This window comes from Pangasianodon hypophthalmus, chromosome 12 (assembly GCF_027358585.1).
Source record: "Pangasianodon hypophthalmus isolate fPanHyp1 chromosome 12, fPanHyp1.pri, whole genome shotgun sequence".
In the NCBI taxonomy this organism is placed as follows: domain Eukaryota; kingdom Metazoa; phylum Chordata; class Actinopteri; order Siluriformes; family Pangasiidae; genus Pangasianodon; species Pangasianodon hypophthalmus.
This window is the reverse complement of record NC_069721.1, coordinates 7,101,352-7,124,687: the sequence shown is the minus strand read 5'-3', so window position 1 is coordinate 7,124,687 and position 23,336 is coordinate 7,101,352. Positions and strand designations below refer to the sequence as shown.

The window sequence follows — 23,336 nt, the reverse complement described above, 5'->3', positions numbered from 1 at the left end:
TTGTTTTTCTAAAGGATGATCAGTGCCTGTTAACCTATGGTACGTTAGCTTAGCTGAAGTAGTACTTTGTTGTTTTGTGATTGTGAAAGATCTCAGAAAATGACTTTCTTTTCAATCTTCTTGTGGTACAGCATCAAAACTGATCACTTCAGAAAAAGATGTGTGGATTCAATGTTTAATTCAGATCCCACACCTGTTCTCCTGTGTTTTAGGATAAAAAGTGGGTCAAATTTCGCTCTACTTTGTAGGATACCTGCTATGTGATTTACAAGTAGCTTGCTCCAACCAAGTCCTGAATACCGTTGCTAGTAGGTTCTACACTATGATTGGGAAATTGTTTTTGGAGGAGGTGTTTAAGGGTTTAGGCAGCATGGCGGCGCAGCGCGTGGTTTGTTCTCAAGTTTCTACCCAAAAACATGTCAGTAGGAGTACTGGCTACTCTAAATTTCCCCTAGGTGTGAATGAGTATGTGAGTTTGTGTGTGCACGATAACCTTTGAGGAATAGGCTGCGGATCCAGTGCAGCCCTGATCAGGATAAAAGGGTTACTAAAGAATGAATGAATGAGTGAATGAATGAATGAATGCTTAGATGAGGGTTTTAGTGGCATATTTTAGGGTTGGAAATCCAAGCCATACTCCGACATGCTCAAATGCTACTTACACTATATGGGCAAAGGTTTGTGGGCACCTGACCGTCAGACCCATATGTGCATCTTCACCAAACTTCACCAAGATCCATGAAGACATGGGTTGGTGTGGAAGATCTCAAGTGTCCTTCACAGACACCTTTGGGATGAACTGGAGCACTGACTGCACACCAGACCTCCTCACCCAACATCAGCACCTGACCTCACTAATGCTCTCATGGCTGAATGAACACAAATTGCCACAGCCACGCTCCAAAATGTAGTGGCAAGCCTTCCCAGAAGAGAGGAGGTTATTATAACGGCAAGGAAGGCACTAGATCTGGAATGGGATGTTCAATAAGCACACATGGGTGCGACGATCAGATGTCCACATACTTTTGGCCATTTAGTGTATGTTTTTTTCTTGTTTTTCATGATGATTATGATGATGATGATGATATAACTGCAAATCTTGGTTGTTGTAGATGAACCTGACGAATGCTCCAGCTTTCATTGAAATGCGCACAGTTGTTATATGGATTTATTTGTATGTTATTTTTTCCTGCCAGAAATACACACTGTTAGAAGTGTGTGTTTCAGCAGCTCATTTGAAATGCTGTGGCATAGAAAGTAACAGTGTGCTGCTGTTGCTGCTGCTTCTCAGAATGTAAATCCCATCTGAGCAAAACTTTCTGATCAAAGCCCTTAAAAGGACATTTCATTTTGTCCATTGTTGCCTTCCTTTTCCCGAGCAGCACTTAATTATTTGTCACAGGCACCTAACAGTCCTTCCACATTGATTCAGGTGCCTCCACGAGTGGTCAAAACCCCTCATCGACAAGATGGCAAACTAAGTCCTGCTCTGAATCATCACACACCCTCATTTGAACTTCTGGAGTGTTAGTCTGACTGTAGAATTTTTGGTATTTATTTCTTTCTGCTTTCATATGAGTCATGAGTATTGCACAGTGGCATATTCAGTAAGTAACAAATAAAACCCAACAGGGAGCCAAGCCTAAAACCCAGCCTCTCTTTTTTTCTCTCTTAAAGATAATAAGACAGAAAAGAAGGTTGTCATGTTACTAAGAAGGCACGAAGACTTCTGTCCTGAAGACTATCTCTCCTTCTCTTCTTAAAAGAAACATCTTCTCACAGAATACTTCACCATATCAACAATTTCACCCCTTTTTTAAAAGCAGTTTATGTGATGTATCTGCTAACGTCCCTGTGTAAGTTATTACTACAGAAAACCAGAAAACATAACCTATAAGAACAAGCGCATTAATATCAACCAGTATTTTTTTATCATCCTTCTCAGGAAATGACAGACTTCCTGGTGAGCGTACTTCCTGGTAAAACGCTGAGTAATGAAACAGTACCATTAAAAAAAGCAATACAGTATATCATTTGGTAATCGTTATTGCCTGGTAAAGCTTATACCTCAGAAGCCTTTTTTATTGTGTTCTGTAAGCCTTCTGACCTCAGATATTCCAGATATTCCAGTTTTTCTCTAAACGTGGCATAACAAAAGCAATTAATTGGGGTGAACTCTGATCATATTGAGAGTCTAACATTGCATCTTCTTTGATTTTGATTTTTATTTTGTTGTGATCATCGACACACACCATTCATGGTTCTGATTGGTTGAAAGTAAGACATGCCTAGAGGAACAGCTCCCAAAACTGGAGAAAGCCACACTGAATTCATGAAGTATGGCAATCTCAATGGAGACGAGGCTAAACACTGACAGTTACGTTTTTGGACTCAATCCCCTTCCTGTAAGCAAGCTCAGAGTAAAGAGGCTTACTGGGGAAACCGTAATACGCTGGACTTTAGAAACCATTACCGGGAAGAGTTACATCCCAGAACAGGGCTTCTAGGAAAGTACTGTAGAGAGTAAGGAGGTGGTAAGCTAAATGGAGACAATATGAAGACTTGGGGGTAGAAATGACTCTGCAGGCTTGGCTAAGCTTTGTACTTCTGGCACATGTGTAGTGCCAGCTTGCAGAGGCATGATCTGCCACAAGGCAGCTGCCAGGGGACCTCCCAGAGGGCTGGGCACTGGTTCAGCAACAAAGTCCAGCTGTTTGAAATGCTGAGGGACGAGGACTTGGAACTTCTGAGGTCATGTTGCGTGTGTAGGGCTGTTCGAATAAATTATGAAAACACAGTTGGTTCTGCTGAAAAGCATCGTCCTTAATCAAGTCAAGAGCTGAAACTGTAATGTAGAGTTATTTTTTAAAGAAAATTGCGTGGAATTATAACTATGACGTTACTCTGCCCTTAACATTTCAATTAGACTGATTTTAATTATTAATTCCCAGCATTTTAATGCCTCTGCTACTTAATGGTGGAGGAATTATGTTTTCGTGTTGTCCATCTGTCCGTCCATCTGAAATTCTCGTTATGGAGTTATCACTGTAACCGGCAGATGAACTGATTAGATTTTGGATTTGATCCAAACGGTCAAGGTCACAGCAAGGTCAAACGTCTGAAATAGTTTTTCTTCAATAGTTTCCTTCCCGTTTGTCATATAGAGATGTTACTTACACATTCATTTTCAGGAATTTAAGGCCTGTATTCTGACAATCTATGATTTTTGCCATCGGTCCATCCACGCATCCTTTTGACTTTGCATCTGTACAAGATTGTCATTAGCATGATATCTGAAGAACGAGTGGTTGAACGTATGTAGTAAGATTTATATGGAATTATCATTGTAATCAGCAGATGAACTGATTAGTTTTTGGAACTGATCCAAACTAGGTCAAGGTCACATCAAGGTCAAATGTCTGTGGTAGTTTTTCTTCAGTAACCTCATTCCTGTTTGGAGTATATTTTAAGGGTATTTCTGGCATATAAATTAGTAACCATAAGGAACAGACTTGGTGGTGGTGGACGTGTGCCCATCAGTTCCATTGGCTTCAAGTTGGAAGGCATTCTTTGAAGTGAAGTGAAGTGAAGTGTGGCCAAGTATGGTGACCCATACCCGGAATTTGTGCTCTGCATTTAACCCATCCAAGTGCACACACAGTAGTGAACACACACCCGGGGAGCAGTTGGGGGTTTGGTGCCTTGCTCAAGGGTCTCACCTCAGTTGTGGTATTGAGGGTGGGAGAGAGCACTGGTCATCCAGACCTGAGACTCGAACCCATGACCTTCAGGTTCACCTTCGGGTTACAAGTCTGAGACTCTAACCATTAGGCCACGACTGCCCCGAAAGGCCACAACTGCCCCATAGCCAAGGCCAAGGCCCCAAGGCCACGACTGCCCCATTTGTGCATACCATAAAAAAATAATGTGGTATAAGTAGGACAGATAGTGAACTAGAGAATGAAAAATAAAAACTTTTCTCTTACCACTTTTGTGAAATTCAGTGCTTTGATTATTAGAATATTAATTCAACTGACTATACAACCAACTTGTATGCACAACAAACCGTGTGAGTTACTACTCAAATACTCAGATGCCCTGATTTATTAAAGGTTGCACATGAATAATGAGTAAAAGAATATGTTTTGCATGTTGTTAATTAACACAGGGTTAGTGGAGTAGGGTGACTCATTTTTGGACCTTGTAATAATGCGTGGTATAGATAGATCGGCTCAGGGCTGTCAGGCATAGTGGTGCTCCATGCAGCAGTGTTAAAACTTCAATATTCCTGTCTAGAAAGAGAGGATGGAGAGCTATGGCCTGTGGGTATCGCCATAATTCCTATTATAGCTATTATGATAATAACTGCAGGTCTAATGGCCCAGTCACCTGTGCTAATGTGGCAGGGATTTCACTGGTATGCATGAGCAGCAAATAATTGCAGTTGTAGAAAAGTGATCTTGCTGTCATAGATAAAGAATGAATTCAGAACCATTCATATTATAGTTGTGCTAGTATGTGCATCAGGAAACAAATATATTTTTGCTCGCCGCAGTCTGGACATTCTCCTCAGATTCTGCTCTTACCTTTCTCATTAACAAGCGTGAAAAAAAATAGTTAGCCAGCGAATTTTCTAAAATGACTGGGAATTGCTATTTTATATAGAAATAGCATGATTAATATCTGTTTGAAATCCTTCACCTCAAAGTGAAGAATTTATGAAGATGTGAGTGATCTAGTGCACACCTCCTGAAGGGTTTGGTTATGGTGGACAGAAAAGCATTTTTTAAAGCGGTGCTGTATTTCTCCAAAAAAAAAAAGTAAGATACTTTTCAAATGAGATTTCTCAGGAGAGAGCAATGTGCTAAAAAGCATGTAATAACACAGCACGAAGGTGATAGGCTGGTGAAAGAGCTTTTGATATCGCAAAAGACAAAATGCATTTAATTCCATTCACAACATCTTTTTTTTTTTTGGGAAGTTTGAGGAAGATCTCTACAAGAGCACTTGAAGCATCCTGGAACGATGTCAAGCCAGTCTGAGAAATCAAGGCCACAGTTTAAAGCTTACATTAGCATTGGAAGTTGCCAAATGACCAAGATTTGTTGTTTGATGTGTTATTTTGACCAAGTTTAGTGGCGTGTTGCATAAGTATTCACCCCTATTGAATTTTTCCATATATTATAGTGTTATGACTTGCAACTGAAATGGAATAAATTGGCATTATATGTCATGACACAATATACTCCATAATGATGTAGTTATTCATTATGTCATTATTCATATTCTTTCCATGTTTAGTAAAGTATTTATAACCTGACTGATCATTTTCCAGAACTTTGTCCTGGACTTGTTTTGATAGCTCCTTGTTCTTCATGATGCTGTTTGTTTGGCTAGGGTTTCAAACTCTGGGGCCTTCCAGGAACAGGTGTATTTATACTCAGGTCAGGTGACAATTTAATTGCACACACACACGCACATTGACTCTGTTCAACTAATTACTGCATGTCACTTCTGCTGGTGACTGACTATACCACAACTAATTTAGAGCTTTTGCACCAAAAGGGGTGAATACTTATGTATTGATAGATTTTATGTTTTTTTGTACGCTATTGATTTTTCCCCTAACTTCAGTATTATGAACTGTTTTGTGTAGATTGTATATATACATAGTGAGGTCTGGAAATATTTGGACAATGACAAGAGTTTTTGTGATTTTGCCTTTATACACCACCACAATGGATTTGAAATAAAACAATCAAGATGTGATCGAAGTGTAGACTTTCAGCTTTATTTTAAGAGGTTCCACAAAAATATGGCATTTACCATTTAGGAATTACAGCCATTTTCAGCAAAGTACCCCCATTTTCAGGGGCTCAAAGGTATTTGGACAAAGTGACATAATTGTAAATATAACCATAATTTTAATACTTGGATGAAAATCCTTTGCAGTCAATGACTGCCTGAAGTCTGGAGCCCATGTTCTCAAAACTCAAATTCTGAGTTTCCTCCCTGGAGATGTTTTGCCAGGCCTTCACTGCAGCCACCTTCAGTTGCTGCTTGTTCGTGGGTCTTTCTGCCTTCAGTCTTGTCTTCAGTAGGTGAAAAGCATGCTCTATTGGGTTGAGATCAGGCAACTGACTTGGCCATTGAAGAATATTCCATTTCTTTGCCTTCAGAAAGTCTTGAGCTGCTTTCGCAGTATGTTTTGGGTCATTATCCACCTGCACTGTGAAGCAGCGTCCTATCAGTTCTGTAGCATTTGGCTGAATGTGAGCAGAGAGTATAGCCCTATACACCTCAGAATTCATCTTACTACTTCTGTCAGCAGTCACATCATCAATAAACACCAGTGAACCCATTCCATTGGCAGCCATACATGCCCATGCCATAACACTGCCTCCACCATGTTTGACACATGATGTGGTATACTTTGGATCATGAGCTGTTCCTTTCTTTCACCATACTTTTCTCTTCCCATCATTCTCTTACAAGTTAACCTTGGTTTCATCAGTCCAAAGAATCTTATTCCAGAACATGGGAGGCTTTTTTAGATGTTTTCTGGCAAAGGCTAATCTGGCTTTCCTGTTCTTGAATGTTACCAGTGGTTTGCACCTTGTTGTAAACCCTCTGTATTTACATTCATGAAGGCATCTCTTGATTGTAGATTTTGACAATAATACACCTACCTTCTACAGAGTATTCTTGACTTCTGTTGATGCTGTGAAGGGGTTTTTCTTCACCAAGGAAAGGATTCTGCGATCCACCACTTTAGTTGTCTTCCGTAGTCTTCCAGGCCTTTCAGTGTTGTTGAGCTCACAAGTGCTTTCTTTCTTTTTAAGAATGTACCCAACTGTTGATTTGGCCACACCTAAGGGTTTTGCTATCTCTCATAGATTTATGTTGTTTTTCAGCCTAATGATGGCCTCCTTCACTTGCATTGAGATCTTCTTGGACTTCATATTGGTAGCTCCAGTGGAACAGCTGCCAAATGCCAACTCAATACCTGATATCAACTCCAGACTTTTTTTCTGCTTCATTTGTCTTGAAGTAACAAGGGAATGGACCGCACCTGGTCAATTAACTTCTTGTCAGTCAATTGTCCAAATACCTTTGAGCCCCTGAAAATGGAAGTACTTTGCTGAAAATGGCTGTAATTCCTAAATGGTAAATGCCATATTTTTGTGGAACCTCTTAAACTAAAGCTGAAAGTCTACACTTCAATCACATCTTGATTGTTTTATTTCAAATCCATTGTGGTGGTGTATAAAGGCAAAATCACAAAAACTCTGTCATTGTCCAAATACTTCCAGACCTGACTGTACACACACACATATATATATATATATATATATATATATATATATATATATATATATATATATATATATATATATATATATGTTAGGATGTGAAAATATCTTGAATATGGAACATGGAACAATTATGGAACAAATGTATCTAATATTTCTTATTTAAATGCCTTTACTTATTTCAAGCTGTGAAATTTAATTGTTCAGAAATAAGTGCGTAAAATTATTTTTAAAAAATACCATATGCCAATAGAACAAGATTATTGCAAGCTTAGAATGAGTAAAAATCTAAAATAGATTTAAGTCTAGAAGTAGTTTTAATAGTCATATATTTGGTTTATTGTAATCTTATAAAAATATTAGAAATAGATGTCAAATTTGGCACTACATTACAAAATGTAGAATGGAAGGGGGTGAATACTTATGAAAGGCACTGTATAAGTTGGCAGTGATTGTGTGTACTGGGTGTGTAAATGTGGGGGGAAAAATGTGATGCTCCAACACTTTCTTTTGTAAGCTCAGCCTAACAAACATGATTATATTATTAAACACAGAAGATGGGAATGAAAGCTACAAGAAGACTCAGTGCACTCATTCTCAGTTTCTGATTGGTCCAGGGACTGTCCTGGTAGAGAACATGCAAATCAACGGCCGGGCGGAAGACCCTCACCGAACTATCTCTTTATCTCTGAGAGACAACTATGGCCACTGGGTAATCCTGGACCCTGTGAAACAACGGCTTTACCTTAACAGCACTGGAAGAGTTCTGGATCGTGATGTAAGTAGGCACAATGTTTTATCGTTCCTAAAATATCAACGGTGTACAAAAAATGGTGTATTGAAACTTCAAACTGTATTGTCTGCAGTCCCATTTATCTCTAACAAGTGTGTCTCATTTGCCATCATACCCTCACACACACACACAGACACACAATAATACCCTCTCTCACCTCTTTCATAACTCTTACACTATCAACCTGACATTTCGGTTTAATAGTGTGTGTGAGAGAGTTTGATATTGTAGGACGTAGGAGGGTTTGATAGTTTGTGAGAAAGAAAGTAATATAGTGTGTGTGTGTGTGTGTATGTGTGTGTGTGTGTGTGTGGGTGGGTGGTTGGGTGTGCATGTGTGTGTGTCAGGTTTACAGGGTTTAAGTGCTTAATTAATGCTCTCCAGCCAGTATACCATTATATATATATATATATATATATATTTTTTTTTTTTTACAGCCATAATATTAAAACCACTGACAGATGAAGTGAATAACATTGGTTATCTCATTACAGTGGCACCTGTCAAGGGGTGAGATATATTAAGTTATTAATATTATTATTGCTTTTAATAATATAAGCAGATGAACAGTCAGTTCTTGAAGTTGATGTGTTGGAAGCAGGAAAAATGGGCAAGCTTAAGGATCTGAGTGACTTTGACAAGGGTCAAATTGGGATGGCTAGACGACTGGGTCAGAGCTTCTCCAAACAATGTTCCAGAATGGTTAGTACCTGGTGGTTAGTGGTTAGTATCTACCAAAACTGGTCCGAGGAAGGACAACTGGTGAACCGTCGACAGGGTCATGGGTGCCCAAGGCTCACTGATGTGCATGCAGAGTGAAGGCTAGCTCGTCTGATTCAATCCCACAGAAGAGCTACTCTACTTCAAATTGCTGAAAAAGTTAATGCTGGCTATGGTAGAAAGGTGTCAGAAAACACAGTGCATCGGAGCTCAAGGTTTTGTCTTGGCCTCCAGATTCCCCAGATCTCAATCCTATCAAGCATCTGTGGTATGTGCTGGACAAACAACTTACATGACTGAAAGGATCTGTTGCTAATGTCTTGGTGCCAGATACCACAGCACACCGTCAGAGGTCTTGTGAAGTCCATGCCTCGAGCTGTTTTGGTGGCACAAGGGGGACCTACCCAATATTAGGCAGGTGGTTTTAATGTTATGGCTGATCATTGTATGTGCATTTTTTTGCTGTAGCAAATAAAAAAGGAAAAAAAAATCTGTCAACAGCACCTTTTAAAATTGTTCTTATTCCACCCACTTCCCACAGGATTACATGTAAAACATGCACCCTAGTGCATGTTATAGGAAAGTAATTAAATTCATTATCTTCTTTTGCAGTTGACAGGTTACATGTAAATTAAAGGCACCCTCCATTTTCTTTCTTTCAGCCTCCTTCCTACATTCATTCCATTGTGGTGCAGGTCCAGTGCACCAATGAGCTGGTTGGTACAGTGATTCTTCATGAGGTGCGGATCGTTGTGAGGGATCGTAATGATAACCCTCCTCGTTTCCAGCAGCCACGGTACTATGTGGCTATTAATGAGGTACGTTCCTCCAGCTATGCCTGCGAGCATCCTGAAACAGTATAGTGTTCACACATCTGCAGGTCGTACTCAGTTTTCTGAGAAACTTCCTCCTTGTCACTTAGGAATCAGTGTTCAGTGTACAATGTTTTCCTGTAGCTATTTTTTTTTTTGACAAAAAAAGTGCACTTGTGAGAGCTTTGTAGCCAAACCATTATTTGATTCTGTATGTAAAGTGCTTGACTGATTTTCACAACAGCATAGCATTAGATACGCCACACCCCCACTGAATCTAAACAAACTTGACAGTGGCTTAGAAAACTAGATACATATGGAGAGTTTAATGAGAGCCTGTGGAGGATTTTACACCCACACTGTTCTCCTTTAACAAGGATGATATCTTGGATGATGAGATGCCATGTTTTTTTGAGGTTTTCCATACATGTACGAGCTGTGATTGACCATCAGCGGTGCCGATGGTGACAGAGAGCTGCGTGGTCATGACCGGGAGGCATCTGATGTATCTAGTGGTAGATTAAATGTCATTATCAACTCTGATGGAGAAGCCCCAATCATGTATAAAGTAAGAATCAAATTCCACCTTCTTCCAAATGAACAATCATTTATTCTCCACCAAGGAGAGGAAGACCTATCCCTATGGGTGGGACCTAAACATTGCAGAAAGCATTTAATTGGATGAACAAAAGACTCGTCATCAGAAAATATTAATTCTTTTCCCAGGAGTGATGAACTATAAAATTAAAATCTCCAAAATGCCATTGGTGTACATAACACTGGTATTGGTATTGGTGTACGAAACCCAATTTTGAGTTCAGGGGCATTTCATGTAATCATTCCAGTAGTGAAGAAAGTCATTCAGGCATTTTTGCTACATTTGATTTATAGTCCATACTGACTACTCTTTCTCTGTTTGAGCACTCTTGTAGATGTTGCTGTTTTATGAGTAAGACCGAGGTAGGTTACTGGATTCGGGTTGCGGTCGGCTGAGCCCGGCTCGTGCTGGGTGGGTGGCTGGAGATGGTTAGATGGGCTCTCTCAGCCTTTTGCCTAATTGAAAGTGGCTCCTAAGGGAACTGTCAGCACAGATTTCCCTCATTAGAAGACATCTGCAGAGAGTGGCAGACTGCCTACCCACAAGCTGTTGCAGCCCAGAAAACCTCCGGCCGCCATTCCTTGCTATCGATTTTGGCCTGGAGTCAGGAGCATCGGACTGACGGGGAGACGAGGTGTTCAGAAGACCACAGTCCATCAGTCAACAATGACGCTGGACAGTAGGCTTTAACTCCATAGAGGAAGGTGGATATTGGCAACAAGGAGGCAAAAATGGAGTGTTTAATGAACAGTTCATCAGTATGAGTGGTATGGATGGAGGAAAAAAAAAAGCTTTATAAATTCTTAGCTTGAGTATCTTGAAATTTATGTGTGGTGAAATTAGCCTAGCATGGTTGTAGAACAATGTTTAACAGTGCACACACAGCATCTGGTAGTCTAGACTGTAGCTAGGTTGTAGTCTAGCAGCTCGGATGGCAGGAATGTGGTATGACAGCGAGGCAGGACAACATAATTTATCATTTAGAAACTGGCCCAGTGCAGGTCCCCAACATAATGCAAGTGTCTGTGTATGTGCCTCTTTTTGATACTGATAGATGGCTTCCAGGCAATGCACCAGAAAGGCAATCTTGGGTCCCATCAGATGTGTCTGTTTACTGTATGTTTTTTTTCTTGAATTTGATCAGTGAAATCAGTATTGACCTTTTTTCTCCAGAACCTTGATCATGTAATTTGACATGAAAATACCTGTGGAAATTACATGAATTATCCCTATTTGTGATGCCTGGGATTTAAATGGAAGGTTCAATCCAGGCATATTTTCTTTTGCTTCTTTTGTACATTTTAGGAGTGTTAAAGCCTTTTCAAGAAAAGCTCGAACTAATACCCAATGCCCCAGACGCTGCCTTTTACTTACTTGCACAGCTCATAGCTATTACCTCTCATTTTACTTCCTCTGTTCACTTCTGAGAAGGTCTCAGCAGCCAGGCAGCAGACCAAGTATGAGCAAATGCTTTCTTTCTTCTCAGCTTTGTCCATCGGGTTCCTGTCTAGGATGTTTAGAACAGCAGGTGAGATGCTGTCACCGCAGGGGAGCCCTGCTTCCTGATAGCACCAGGAAACTAGCAGGATATGATGAAATGCTAGGACTAGAAAGAGTCAAAACTTGAGGAGATCTGACTGTTGGTTGTGAGTGTTTAAAAAACAGTGGATGTTTTCTTTTGACTTTTTTTCTTTCAGCTGACTCCTGTTGGGACCACCATCTTCTCAGGCTTCAGTGGGAATAATGGTGCTGTTGACATTGATGATGGACCAAATGGACAAATCGAATACACCATTCAGTACAATCCTTATGACCCGGTAAGGCAAAATACCAAAGCCAGTCTATTTGAATTAGTATTTTTCCCTCTGCTGCAGTGTCACTTGATACTCAATTTTTAGCACACTGAATTTCAAAATGACCTTGAAGTGCTAAATTCAAGCTTAATTACAATTGTGTCTCATAAAGCAGATTGTGAGCATGTTGTATGAGTGCGTGGGTGCCAGTGTGACTTAGATGTTTCGTCTCTACAGACTGCTAACAGAACCTTCGACATTCCTCTCACCCTGTCTGGCTCTGTGGTGCTGAGAGAGAGACTGAACTATGAAGAGATCACACGCTACCTGGTTATCATCCAGGCCAATGTGAGTCTGAGAGAAAGCAACACGAAAAAAGGAAACTGTTTTGACATCAGATTATGATGTGTCACGATAATAAATAATATTTCATTCCTGGGTAGATTATGTCATTCCTGACATTGTGAGGTTTCACATTCCATATTTACATCTATGTAGTTTTCCCAATTTACTTTCTAATTGTTTAGAATCTAAATATTTTTTGAAATAATTCTTTCATTCATCTGTGGGATGTGTCTTTGTCTTGTGATAATGTGTAAATGCCTCAGAGTCTTCATTTTTTCAACTGTCTTTAGAAGCACCCTCTTCACTTTTGTGCTTTGTTCTCTCTCTTGAATCCCAGTTGCATTCTTAATGGCATTTCAATACTTTATTTGCTCTATCGAAGTCCTTAACAGAAATCAAGTCAACCCAGATCTGGACTTTAGGAGAAGACCTTACACAGATATCAGTCATTACGATCTGGCAGTCTTTTTTTCAAAGCATTTAAATAAATGATGTCAGAAATATCACAAACAATTTGCTACTTTTGAGTTGAGTTTTATGTAGCATGTAGGTGTTGCATAGACTGTAGGGAGCTGCAGACTAGTTGGTGTGGTGGAAAAAAAAAAACAGTGAGGCAGACGGCAACTGCACATGACTATACTGGGAAAAGTTTTTTTTTTTTTTACTTTAATGGACCATGAACACTTTGATTTCACTTTACATGAAGTGAAGAAGTATGAGCGAGAGAGTTTTTTAATCCCACTCTCGCCCACTCCTGAAGGAATTTCCCCTACTGTTATTTCTGTTGTCTTTTAATGATAAATAAAATGTAAATAAATCCTTGCACTGTGGCATGCTATACAACAGTTAGTTCTAGTTCACTAATTTGATTGGTCGAGCAGCATTCCAAGACTATTTATATTTAGTATAACCACACAGGGGCGTTTCAATATGCCTATCACTCTGCTTAAAATATGAAAGCATGTCAGATGAAGATGAAAAGCAAGAAGGGGCACCGATTTTACCAGAAGCACCTTTAATAGGAATGTACACATCAATGTCAGCTAGCTAGCCAGCTAGCCAACACGCTATCAGTGAGTGTGGCTTCTTCGGGATCTATTTCCATTAGCAGAGCAAAAATAAACAAAACATATGGGTGAGTTCAAAATTTAGTATAACTCCTCTCTTGCTTTTGAGATATTGCTTTAATGATGCACAGATTTATTGCTTTGCACGTTCATTGCAATGATGTTTTTTTTTTATTTATTTACTTTTGCCATTAACTATGTAGGCTTAAAAAGCATTGACGCGGGAACTTTAATTTGTAACCCGTATATGGCTTTTAATGAAATGTGGTTTGAGGTATTCTTTGCTGCACAAAAATAGCTTTAAAACAACGATGTCCTGAAACAAGTTTTTCTTTACCTATGGAAAATGACTACTTTTTTGAATTCCTGGACAACTAGTAAAAATTAGTAGTTGTGCAACCCCTAATAGCCAACTACAACATGTATACGTGACAGGTGACGATACTTAGCTAGGTAGTAAAGTTAATAAGTTAATATGACTCTATACTCCGTTACACCCTCTTTCCCTTGTCCTGCAAGTGGCCACTTGTATGACTTGTTGTGCATGTCGAAATCATAAACAGAGATCGCAAACAGCACTGAAAAAAGCCTTTCTTGCTCTCTAGGACCGAGCGCCTGACCCTAAAGAGCGACTGACTGCCACCACAACACTGACAGTGGATGTGCTAGATGGAGATGACCTGGGCCCGATGTTCCTGCCCTGCAGCCTGGTCGAAAACACCCGTGACTGCAAGCCGCTTACCTACAGAGCCACCGTGCTGGAGCTTGCAGACCCAGTGAGCCTCTTCCATTCCTCTTCACAGTTCATGCACAAGCTTTCATATACAGCCCTTCATATACAGAGAACATGGTTTTACTTAGCTTCTATTTGCAAATCCGGGCTCAAGCATTGTTTTATAATTATGACAGACTTATAATTTCTTATCTTTTTTTTAGTAGACCTCAATTATTTTACACATTCTCTTTTTCAAGAAAAGGACCCAAGCAATCATTTGTAACAGCATTTTCCTTTCTATTATAAATATAATAAACACCATAATTCATATATTTGTATTCATACTACATGCAAATAATAGCACTAATAATGTTTTTAATACCTGAGGAAATAAATTTGTTACAGTGATCAGGGGCTGGTTTCACAAAGAATCTTTCAAGAGTGTCCACGTTTAAGAATATCTTACTGAAACCTACAATGGATATGTAAGTCTACATACCCCATGGTTTGGGATGATTTAGTTTGGCTTGGATTTTTTTTGTTTTGTTTTGTGAGAAAGGGCCTCGATCTTGCCAAGAATATGAGAGATTGTTGTCACATACAGAGAGTAATCAGTGCTTGTCAAACATTCTTTCAGCTCCTTTAATATTGTCGTAGGTGTCTTGGCAGCCTCCCTGGTATGTTTTTGTCTTGTCCTTTTGTACATTTTGGAGGGACATCCTATTCTTGGTGATGTCATTGTGATGTCAGAAATATTTTTTGCTTTATTTTTTCTTAAGTTAGGAAAAAGGAAGGAAGGAAAGGAAAGGAATAATAGGAAGGTAGGAAGGAAGGAAGGAAAGGAAAGGAAAAATAGGAAGAGAAGAAGGAAGGAAGGAAGGAAGGAAGGAACGAAGGACGAGCTTATGGCTTGAGATGTGTTTCTTCTCCTTTAGATAGCCTTTATGGTTCAGCCTTGCTCCTGACTTTATCCCAAGCAGTGACCCACCAGATTAGATGTGACCTGCTGACAATAGCGTAGTGGAACGTGGGCTGATAAGAGATGTCATTCAGACACAACACAGAAGAAGGAATAGGTTAAAGCTGCCAGCTGGCAAACTTAGTGAGCTGTCTAATGTGTTTCAGTGTAGCCTTTAGAAAAGGTATTACAGTCGTATTGATTGGTAGGTACAGATAATGATCTTGCTTCTTTGTTTTTAGCTTGTAAAACAGCCACACTTTGCATGGCAACCATTTTCCACAAGCTGGTCTAGGCAGCTACTTGATGTTTTGTGTCATGGTGTTCCTGGTTCTGAGTAATGGCAGCGAATCAGATATAAAAAGAAGTCATTTTAAATGTGGATTCTTCATCCATTAACTCTACGGCACTATGTAACTGCTTCCTGTGCAGGCTTGTTTATATATGTATGTACATACATACATACATACATACATATATATATATATATCTTTTAAATTTTTAAAAGCTTTTGAGAAAAGGGGGGAAAAAAGCTCTCTTTACTGCAAGTGCCATGGTGAACGGAGGACAGTTAGATTTTTCTCTGGCAGTTTTCTAACTTTAGTGAAGCACTTAAAGCATTTTATATTTTATAGCAGAGGAGTAAGAGCATTAGGTGTTTCTTTTTTATTTCAAGATTTATTCAAATTGTTCTTAGCCTAACATCAGGGGAACAAAATAAATGTTGTAAATCGTGTTTATGTGAACAACTAGGCATGGTTAAGGACGTACTTTACAAGTGCTTATAGAGGATTGTGTGTGTTTAGGTATTCTGAAGTGTGGCAAGCTGTTAATGGAGGAAGCGGCTCACTGTCCTCACAAGTGTCTCTCAGGTCACCTGACCAATAAACCCTAGACCATTACAGGCCTCATCTGTTTTCTTCCTTTCTATACCTCTAAAACACAGTCTCTTCTTCACTTTCCTTTACTTTCCTGTGTCGAAGCTCTCTGTTTAACTGGGAAGTTGTGAGTATCCCCAGAGCAATGTGCTCACTTTCCTTCTCTCTTTTTACTTTCTTTCTGTAACTCATATTTTCTTCTAATCCTTCCTTTCTTTCTTAACTTACTTTCTTCCATTCTTTATTCCTTCCTTTTTTCCTTCATTCATTCCTTCATTCCTTCCTCCTCTCATTCCTTCCTTTAGTAGTTAATTTTTTAACTTACTTTCCTTCTTTCCTTTCATTTAGTTCCTTTCTTAAATTACTCTTCCTTCCTTCCTTCCTTCCTTCCTTCCTTCATTATTTAATTTTTTAAGCTATTTTCCTTACTTACTTTCATATCTTCTTTCCTTTCTTTATTAGTTCCTTCCTTCCTTCCTTCCTTCCTATTTTTCCTTTGCTTTCCTTCCTTCATTCATTCATTATTTAATTTTTTAAGTAACTGTCCTTACTTACTTTTATTCCTTCTTTCCTTTCTTTATTAGTTCCTTCCTTCCTTCCTTCCTATTTTTCCTTTGCTTTCCTTCCTTCATTCATTATTTAATTTTTTAAGTAATTGTCCTTACTTACTTTCCTTCCTTCCTATTTTTCCTTTGCTTTCCTTTTTTCCTTTTCCTTCCTTCCTTCCTTCCTTCCTGCCTTCCTTCCTTCCTTCCTTCCTTCCTATTTTTCCTTTGCTTTCCTTTTTCCTTTCCTTTCTTTCTTTCTTTCTTTCTTTCTTTCTTTCCTTCCTTCCTTCCTTCCTCCCTCTCTCTCTCTGTAGGTCAGGTCCAGCATAATTTAGATGGAGCGTACAAGCCATTTCCTTTTTCGAGGAGATAAAATGGCACTTAAAAGGATGCTGTTGATGACTGAGATTAAAAAAGTGTCAGAATATCCATAATGTTATGGCCCCCCTCTTAAGTCCCCCTCTTTCATTGAGGGTTTTTTCTTCTTTCATTATCTTTCCTCTACAAGAAGCTTTTTTTTTTTTTTTTCAACCAGCATGTTCACTTTGAAAATTATATTTAATCCCGGCAAATGGCAAAGCAGCAACACATTAGCAATGCCCAGCCTTCCCCTACTCCAGAGGACTGGAGGGAAGGTGCGGATGCTTTCATTCTGACTAACAGATCCTGTCTGACAGGTGTTTTATTCTCCCTATGGTACACAGCCTGTGTGCTGCTGCTACAATAACAAGAAAGGTCAGCTTGAGCAAGGCTGGAGTTTTCCCTCAGTAGATAATGTGGATAGGGCCACACCGCAAGTCAAATCTATCCGGGAAATCTGCTCATGCTTTCAGAGCAGATATGTTGGAGTAATTGGAAGTGAAGAAGTCACTGGCAGTCTCAGTGACTGTTGCTCATTCCCACTGAGCTATAGAGGCTATTTGAAGTTCTCTCCAAAACCACATTAAAGATGAAACTACAGAAGCTCCAATCAGGGCAATGTATTCAGCTTGTGTCACCACGCAGATCAGTGGAGTACGAAGAGTTTGTGGACCCAATTTTGGGTTTACTCATTATCTAAAGGCTTCAGTTCAGGCAATTTTCTGCTTTAGGTGTGTATTGTAATGCTGCAGAACATTTTATACATCAGTCACAGAGGTCACGCTTCTTATTATGGAAACTGTGAAATCACTAGTATACTACTAACCACTCTCTTTCTAAATGTACTTTTTTCTGCATAGCTCTAGCTAGACAAATATACAAAGACAAAGGTAGACAAGCTCAAACATAACTTAATTCAAACCATTATTTATTTCATTACTGTTGTAATTAACCATTCATTACATTTATTCATACAATACCTAAACACTATAAAACATCTATCATACACAATGTATACAACAGACAGTATTTAGTATGTCCTGAACACAGCATGTTACACTAAGTAGCTTATGCGAAAGTACTTAATAATTTATTATAATTGCAAGATGCAATCTAATGACAAGAATGATGATTTGCTTTAGGGAGTAGCACCGTTGTGTAGGTGAGTGCCGTCTCTGTGATGAGCAGCCTGGAGGTTGGCCAGTGCCGGGTCAGACATTGAAACAGGCACAGCAGTGCAAATGAACCCTCCGTCTCAGCCCAAGCAATCCCTTTGCATTTACAGTTAGCAAGTTGGCAAGAGTATTATCGCTTGCTGATTTTCTGAAGTTCAGTCTTTTGGGAGCCTCTGGGGTGTTTATGTGCTTGTACTTGGACTGTATTTACCTTTACGGAAGCCCTGCTACCTCTAGTGAAAAGCTTGCACTGAAAACTCATGTTTACTTTCTTTTTTAAGTCCCTGCAGCGTTTTCACATATGCACTCAAGATGCACAGGGATGTAAACGAATATGAATATATTATTCAAAATGAATGGATAATGTTTGCTACATTGATACAAGTACAGATATGAGTAGGAGGTGCGCTATTTTTTTCTTTTTTTTATCTGTAGAAAGCTAGCCAGAAAGCTTTACATGTCATCTGGTTGAGACTAGAGGTGTACATCAGGACTGGGGTCCCATATGATGCAATAAAAATGTCGCACGGGCACAAGGATTTGATGTTCATGTGGGCTTGAGCGAGCTAAATGGTCAAAGAGAGACCACGTTCATTAACATGAATGTGCAATGCTAAGCGATGTATTTGCATAGTAACTATCAGGTAAGGGTTTGGGGCGATTTAAATTAACCTGCTAGTTTGTTTATATTTTGGGAAATAGCTACATTTTTAAAAAAAAAAAATATCGCAGAAAAGTAGAAACAAAGACATGGACTGCACAAGCAGGTCTTGTTGAGACCAATTATGAACTCGAATGATGTAGCTGAGGTTGAGGAACTGGGATGATGTAGCTGAGGTTGAGGAACTGTTCACACACCACGCTATTTCTGGGGGTTTTCTAGTGTCTTCCAGTGTTTCTGTGGGCAATTCAGAAACAACCTTCTTGTTTAGAACACACCTACTTTGAGTTTAAATCCAAGTACATATACAAATATGAATATTTGGAGCACTAAATATATGCAGATAACTGGCATTGCGTTACACCCCTAATACACACAGGAAATTAGCGAAGAGCAACATATACTTCCTGATTAGTTTTGGGGCATATGAGTCATGTATGTACCAGTTGTTAGGGGAAAGATTGGTTTTTGAGGTTATGTGGGTCGAAAAGTGTATTGAGCAGAAGGAGAAAAGGCAGAGCTGTGGTTATTACAGAGGTAATAGTCCTCCCAAGACTCTGTCTTCATTAATTAACAGTGTGGTCTCAAGCAATCCCTCATGCAGACAAACCAATCTGAGTTCTTATTTGCACTCTCTTGTTACACAGAGATTTAAATAAGGCAGGAGTAGAACTGTGAAATGGTCAGTGCTCATCTTCTGAAGTTACATTTACTGCTTTGGAATTATTGCCAATCTTCACAGTCAGGAGTGGTTACCATCAAGGGAACAAGTGTGCAAAGATTAAAATAAGTAATTTTTAAATAAGGATTTATGGAGTGTTGGAAAATGGATTACGGTATAAACCCCTTCCTCTTCTCCCCCAAGACAGTGATGTTTTGTCTAATGTCTTTTCTTGTCTTTATCTCTCAGCCCAAACCACATCAACAAACATTAGTCTTCATCAGTGCTCTGGAAAACCAAGTTCTCCAGACGTAAAGTTCTACCCAAAGGCTAACACAAACAACTCATTAACTAGTGTTCAGACAATAACAAATTGCATAGGAAGGTTGTCAAACCGTTTTGATCAGTATATCATGGTCCTTTCTCCTGGGCGTGTACCAGGTAGCACCTTTTGTAGGTAATGAGTGATTGAAAGTGTATCATGGCCAAACTGTGCCAGGACGACTCAACTGGACTCAAGATTTACAGCAGGCTTTGTAATTGCAGGGGCTGGGGATTACACAGCAAGTCGCAAAGATAAATTTTAACCAAGCAGAACAGAGATCAGCTGCCTACTGCTGCTTATTAGGGTTGGAAAAGTAGCAAAGAGGGCCCAAAGCTTTTCTAGCTGTGAGGAGATGCATTTGTGTCTGGATAGAATTCTCTATTTCAAGTGGATGAAGACAAATTGAAGAGCTAAACATGCATATTTCTTGCATGTGATTAAAGGGAATACTCAGCATTATTGAAATAACAATGTGTCCTTATTGAAGTGATTATATTACTGGTTTACACTGTTTGGCATTTGAGTAAGTTAACATGTTCACTTACCCTCACACTCCCAAATCCTTTTGTATTGTATTCTAGTTAATTTTGCCAATTGAATTTGATTATGACTATTTGAGAGCCACACATTTTAATTTAATGACAATCCTGCAGTACTGTACAACTCGCAGCTTTACAAATGCATTAAATTTGTAATGTCTAAGCTTGTTAAGTAGTTACGTTGTCTGAGTCTATTGCTAATGCACAACCTATATGTGGCCATATGTTGTGGCTGCAAAAGTCTTGAGCTGTACTTAGCACTCTGGATTAACATAGGCCTGTTCTTCCCTGGCTTACAGAGCACCTTTATTTTTCACTCACGTTATCCCTTGGTTTTCACCCCCACTCTTCCTTTTTAATGTTGTCATTATAGGTTTTGCAAGGGCAAGCTGAATTATAGATGAACTGTTTATTTACTGGCTGCCAAGATTATGCTCAGACCTTGTGATTCTGCACATCCATGCAGAAGTGGAGAGAGAAAGAAGGAGTAGGGGAGAGAGAGAGCGAGAGAGAGAGAGAGACAGAGAGAGAGAGAGAGAGATTTACTTCTCCCCCGGGGCTTTCGAAATCTCAGTAAGAGTAGGAAGATCAGCTTTTAAAGCTCATAATTGATAGGGAGGCAATATGCAGTGTTTACGGTCAAATTTCTGCATTGCAAATGACAGGAATGTTAAAGTCACCTCTCATGAATTTGCCCTTTGTTTCTTGAGAACTGTTGCTGAGCCACATTTATATGGATGGCGCTTTTTTTTTTTTTTTTTTTTTTGTCCTTAAAAGTGAAACAGTCTTCCGTGTGTCATGGATAAGTGACAGCATGGCCCCATAATGACCTGGTCTCAGCTGTTACAATCAACCTGAAGAGCAACCAGAGAAGAAAGACATTAGTCATTGGTGACTTCTTGTTCTATCTGTCTTTATCTTGTCAGGAGGAAAAGGAAGCAGAGTGTGGAAAAGCATGCCAAGCAGCTCTTTTAAAGGCTCAGCACACTAAACTGATTTATTTGTTTGTTTCTGATAGAGCAAAGTGAACCCAGTGAACGTGACTCCTCCAATCCAGGCCGTGGATCAGGACAGGAACATCCAGCCACCATCCGATCGCCCAGGGATCCTCTACTCCATCCTCATCGGTAGGTGTCTGTATTCTGAGATCTGTGGTGCCAGAGATGAGTGCCAACCACAACTTCCTTTTTTAGCATAAACAGAAGGCAGAAGCAAGGCTGTTAATCCTACAGTGAGAGATTGCGGTACCAGAATGAATGCGATGCTGAATGCATTTTGAATCAGCGGGGCCCAAAATGAGTCATTATTTTTAGTAGCAAACCCATCGATGAAAGCCTGGCATCTTATTGATCCCCCACTCTCCTTCTTTCTCCCTAGGCAAGCCTGCATTCTATGCTGAATACTTCTCACTAAACAGCAGCACAGCCGAGCTCAGACTCTTGCAGCCTATCAGCCGTGAGCAGCACCAACGATTCGACTTGATAATCAAGGTAATAAGAATAACCTTGAAAAAAACCTAAATGCTGTCCTAATTTGATACCGGATATGTGCAGGAGATCATGAGTTAATAAGAGCGAGAGAAAAGAGAGCAGGCACGCTGGGGTCTGCATGAGAGCAGAGTGTAGGAGAGTGTAGGACAGTGTAGTGTAGTGTGGTGTATTTTTCCATAAAAAGATAATACATGCCACCAGGCTTTTCACACGCAGAGCTGGTGTAGTGTATCTAATGTGCCAATGAGTCAGGAAACAGTTCACTCTTACTGGGAGCTCTGCCTAGAGCTCCTCATAGGATCAAAGCGAAGTAGTGAAGAGTGTGGAAAAGCATGCCAAGCACCTCTTTTAAAGGCTTAACACAAAAAAAAAGATTTTTGCCCCATGCTTGACCTGCTACAATGTTAGATGTATGTATGTATGTATGTATGTATGCATGGATAGATGGATGGATGGATGTGCAGATGCCTGCCTGTAAAGTGTTTGGGCTACAGAGGCATGCAATACAATAATTAGGCTCAGGCAAAGCAGCCCCTTATGTCAAATTAAACAGCCATCTTCACGTGGCCATTACTTGAGGTAAGATTTACTGCTTTGTTCTTTTTTGAATTGTTGAGAGTACAAACCAAGTCCCACGTCTCCTCTATCAAATTTCTGTTCTCAAGAATTGCTGGACATGTAAAGACCCAGACAAAAACCAGAACTGGCTCTTCATACACGATATATAATGCACAATACTACGCAATACATTTACCTTGTGAACTAACAGGACTGTCTCTGGGCCATATCCTCCCTCCTTTCTGTTGGTTTTCAGCACCAGAAAATAAGCTCAATAAGCTTGTGTGACAACACATTAGCCATGCCTGAGAAATCTGAGCCTCGCTTTTAACCCCTCGCTGTCCATTCTCAATGCTCTGATATAAACTAATACTGTATTGAATTTTAATATCATCGACTTAACGTCATTATAAAGGACAGCACAAAACCCTTAGAGGCATTCTAACGAAGCGATCTAGAAACAGTGAGATAGTTGTCAACCATAAAGCCTTGATAATTTCTTATGCACAGTGCAAACCTGTGGCTCTTTGGAAATGTTACCTGCCATGTTTATCTTGGAGTATACATACTGGAAAATTGACAGCCAGTTGGCAGATCAATTTTGGTATTTAAATCACCTTATAGCACTCACACCATCCATATTAGTCTAAACTATGTAGTTAAAAGTTTGTGGACTCCTGACCATAACACTCATATGCAAGTTTTGAACAGCCCAGTCCCCTTTTGCTGTTATAATAACCTCTCTTCTGGGAAGGCTTTCCACTAGATTTTGGAGTGTGGCTATGGGGATTTGTGCTCATTCAGCCACAAGAGCATTAGTGAGGTCAGGAAATGATGCTGGGCAAGGAGGCCTGGAGTTCAGTCGGCGTTCATCCCAAAGGTGTTCAATAGGGAAGAGTTCAGGGCTCTGTGCAGTACACTCAAGTTCTTCTAGTCCAACCTTGGCAAACCATGACTTCATGGAGCTGGCTTTGTGCACAGGGGCATTGTCATGCTTGAACAGGTTTGGGCCCCTTGGTTCCAGTGA

The 23,336-nt window shown here is 39.7% G+C and overlaps 1 protein-coding gene across 4 annotated transcripts in view; it reads left to right on the top strand.

The window, feature by feature from the left end:
- pcdh15b (protocadherin-related 15b) overlaps positions 1-23,336 on the top strand; it is a 186,085-nt gene that overhangs the window by 46,445 nt on the left and 116,304 nt on the right. For all 4 annotated transcript variants that reach the window (XM_053238777.1, XM_034309522.2, XM_053238775.1 and 1 more), the window contains 7 exons: positions 7,931-8,091; positions 9,489-9,644; positions 11,934-12,053; positions 12,267-12,377; positions 14,047-14,217; positions 21,280-21,388; positions 21,639-21,751. In XM_053238777.1, the coding sequence (XP_053094752.1) occupies positions 7,931-8,091; positions 9,489-9,644; positions 11,934-12,053; positions 12,267-12,377; positions 14,047-14,217; positions 21,280-21,388; positions 21,639-21,751 (941 nt within the window). The remainder of the gene's footprint in view (positions 1-7,930; positions 8,092-9,488; positions 9,645-11,933; positions 12,054-12,266; positions 12,378-14,046; positions 14,218-21,279; positions 21,389-21,638; positions 21,752-23,336) is intronic.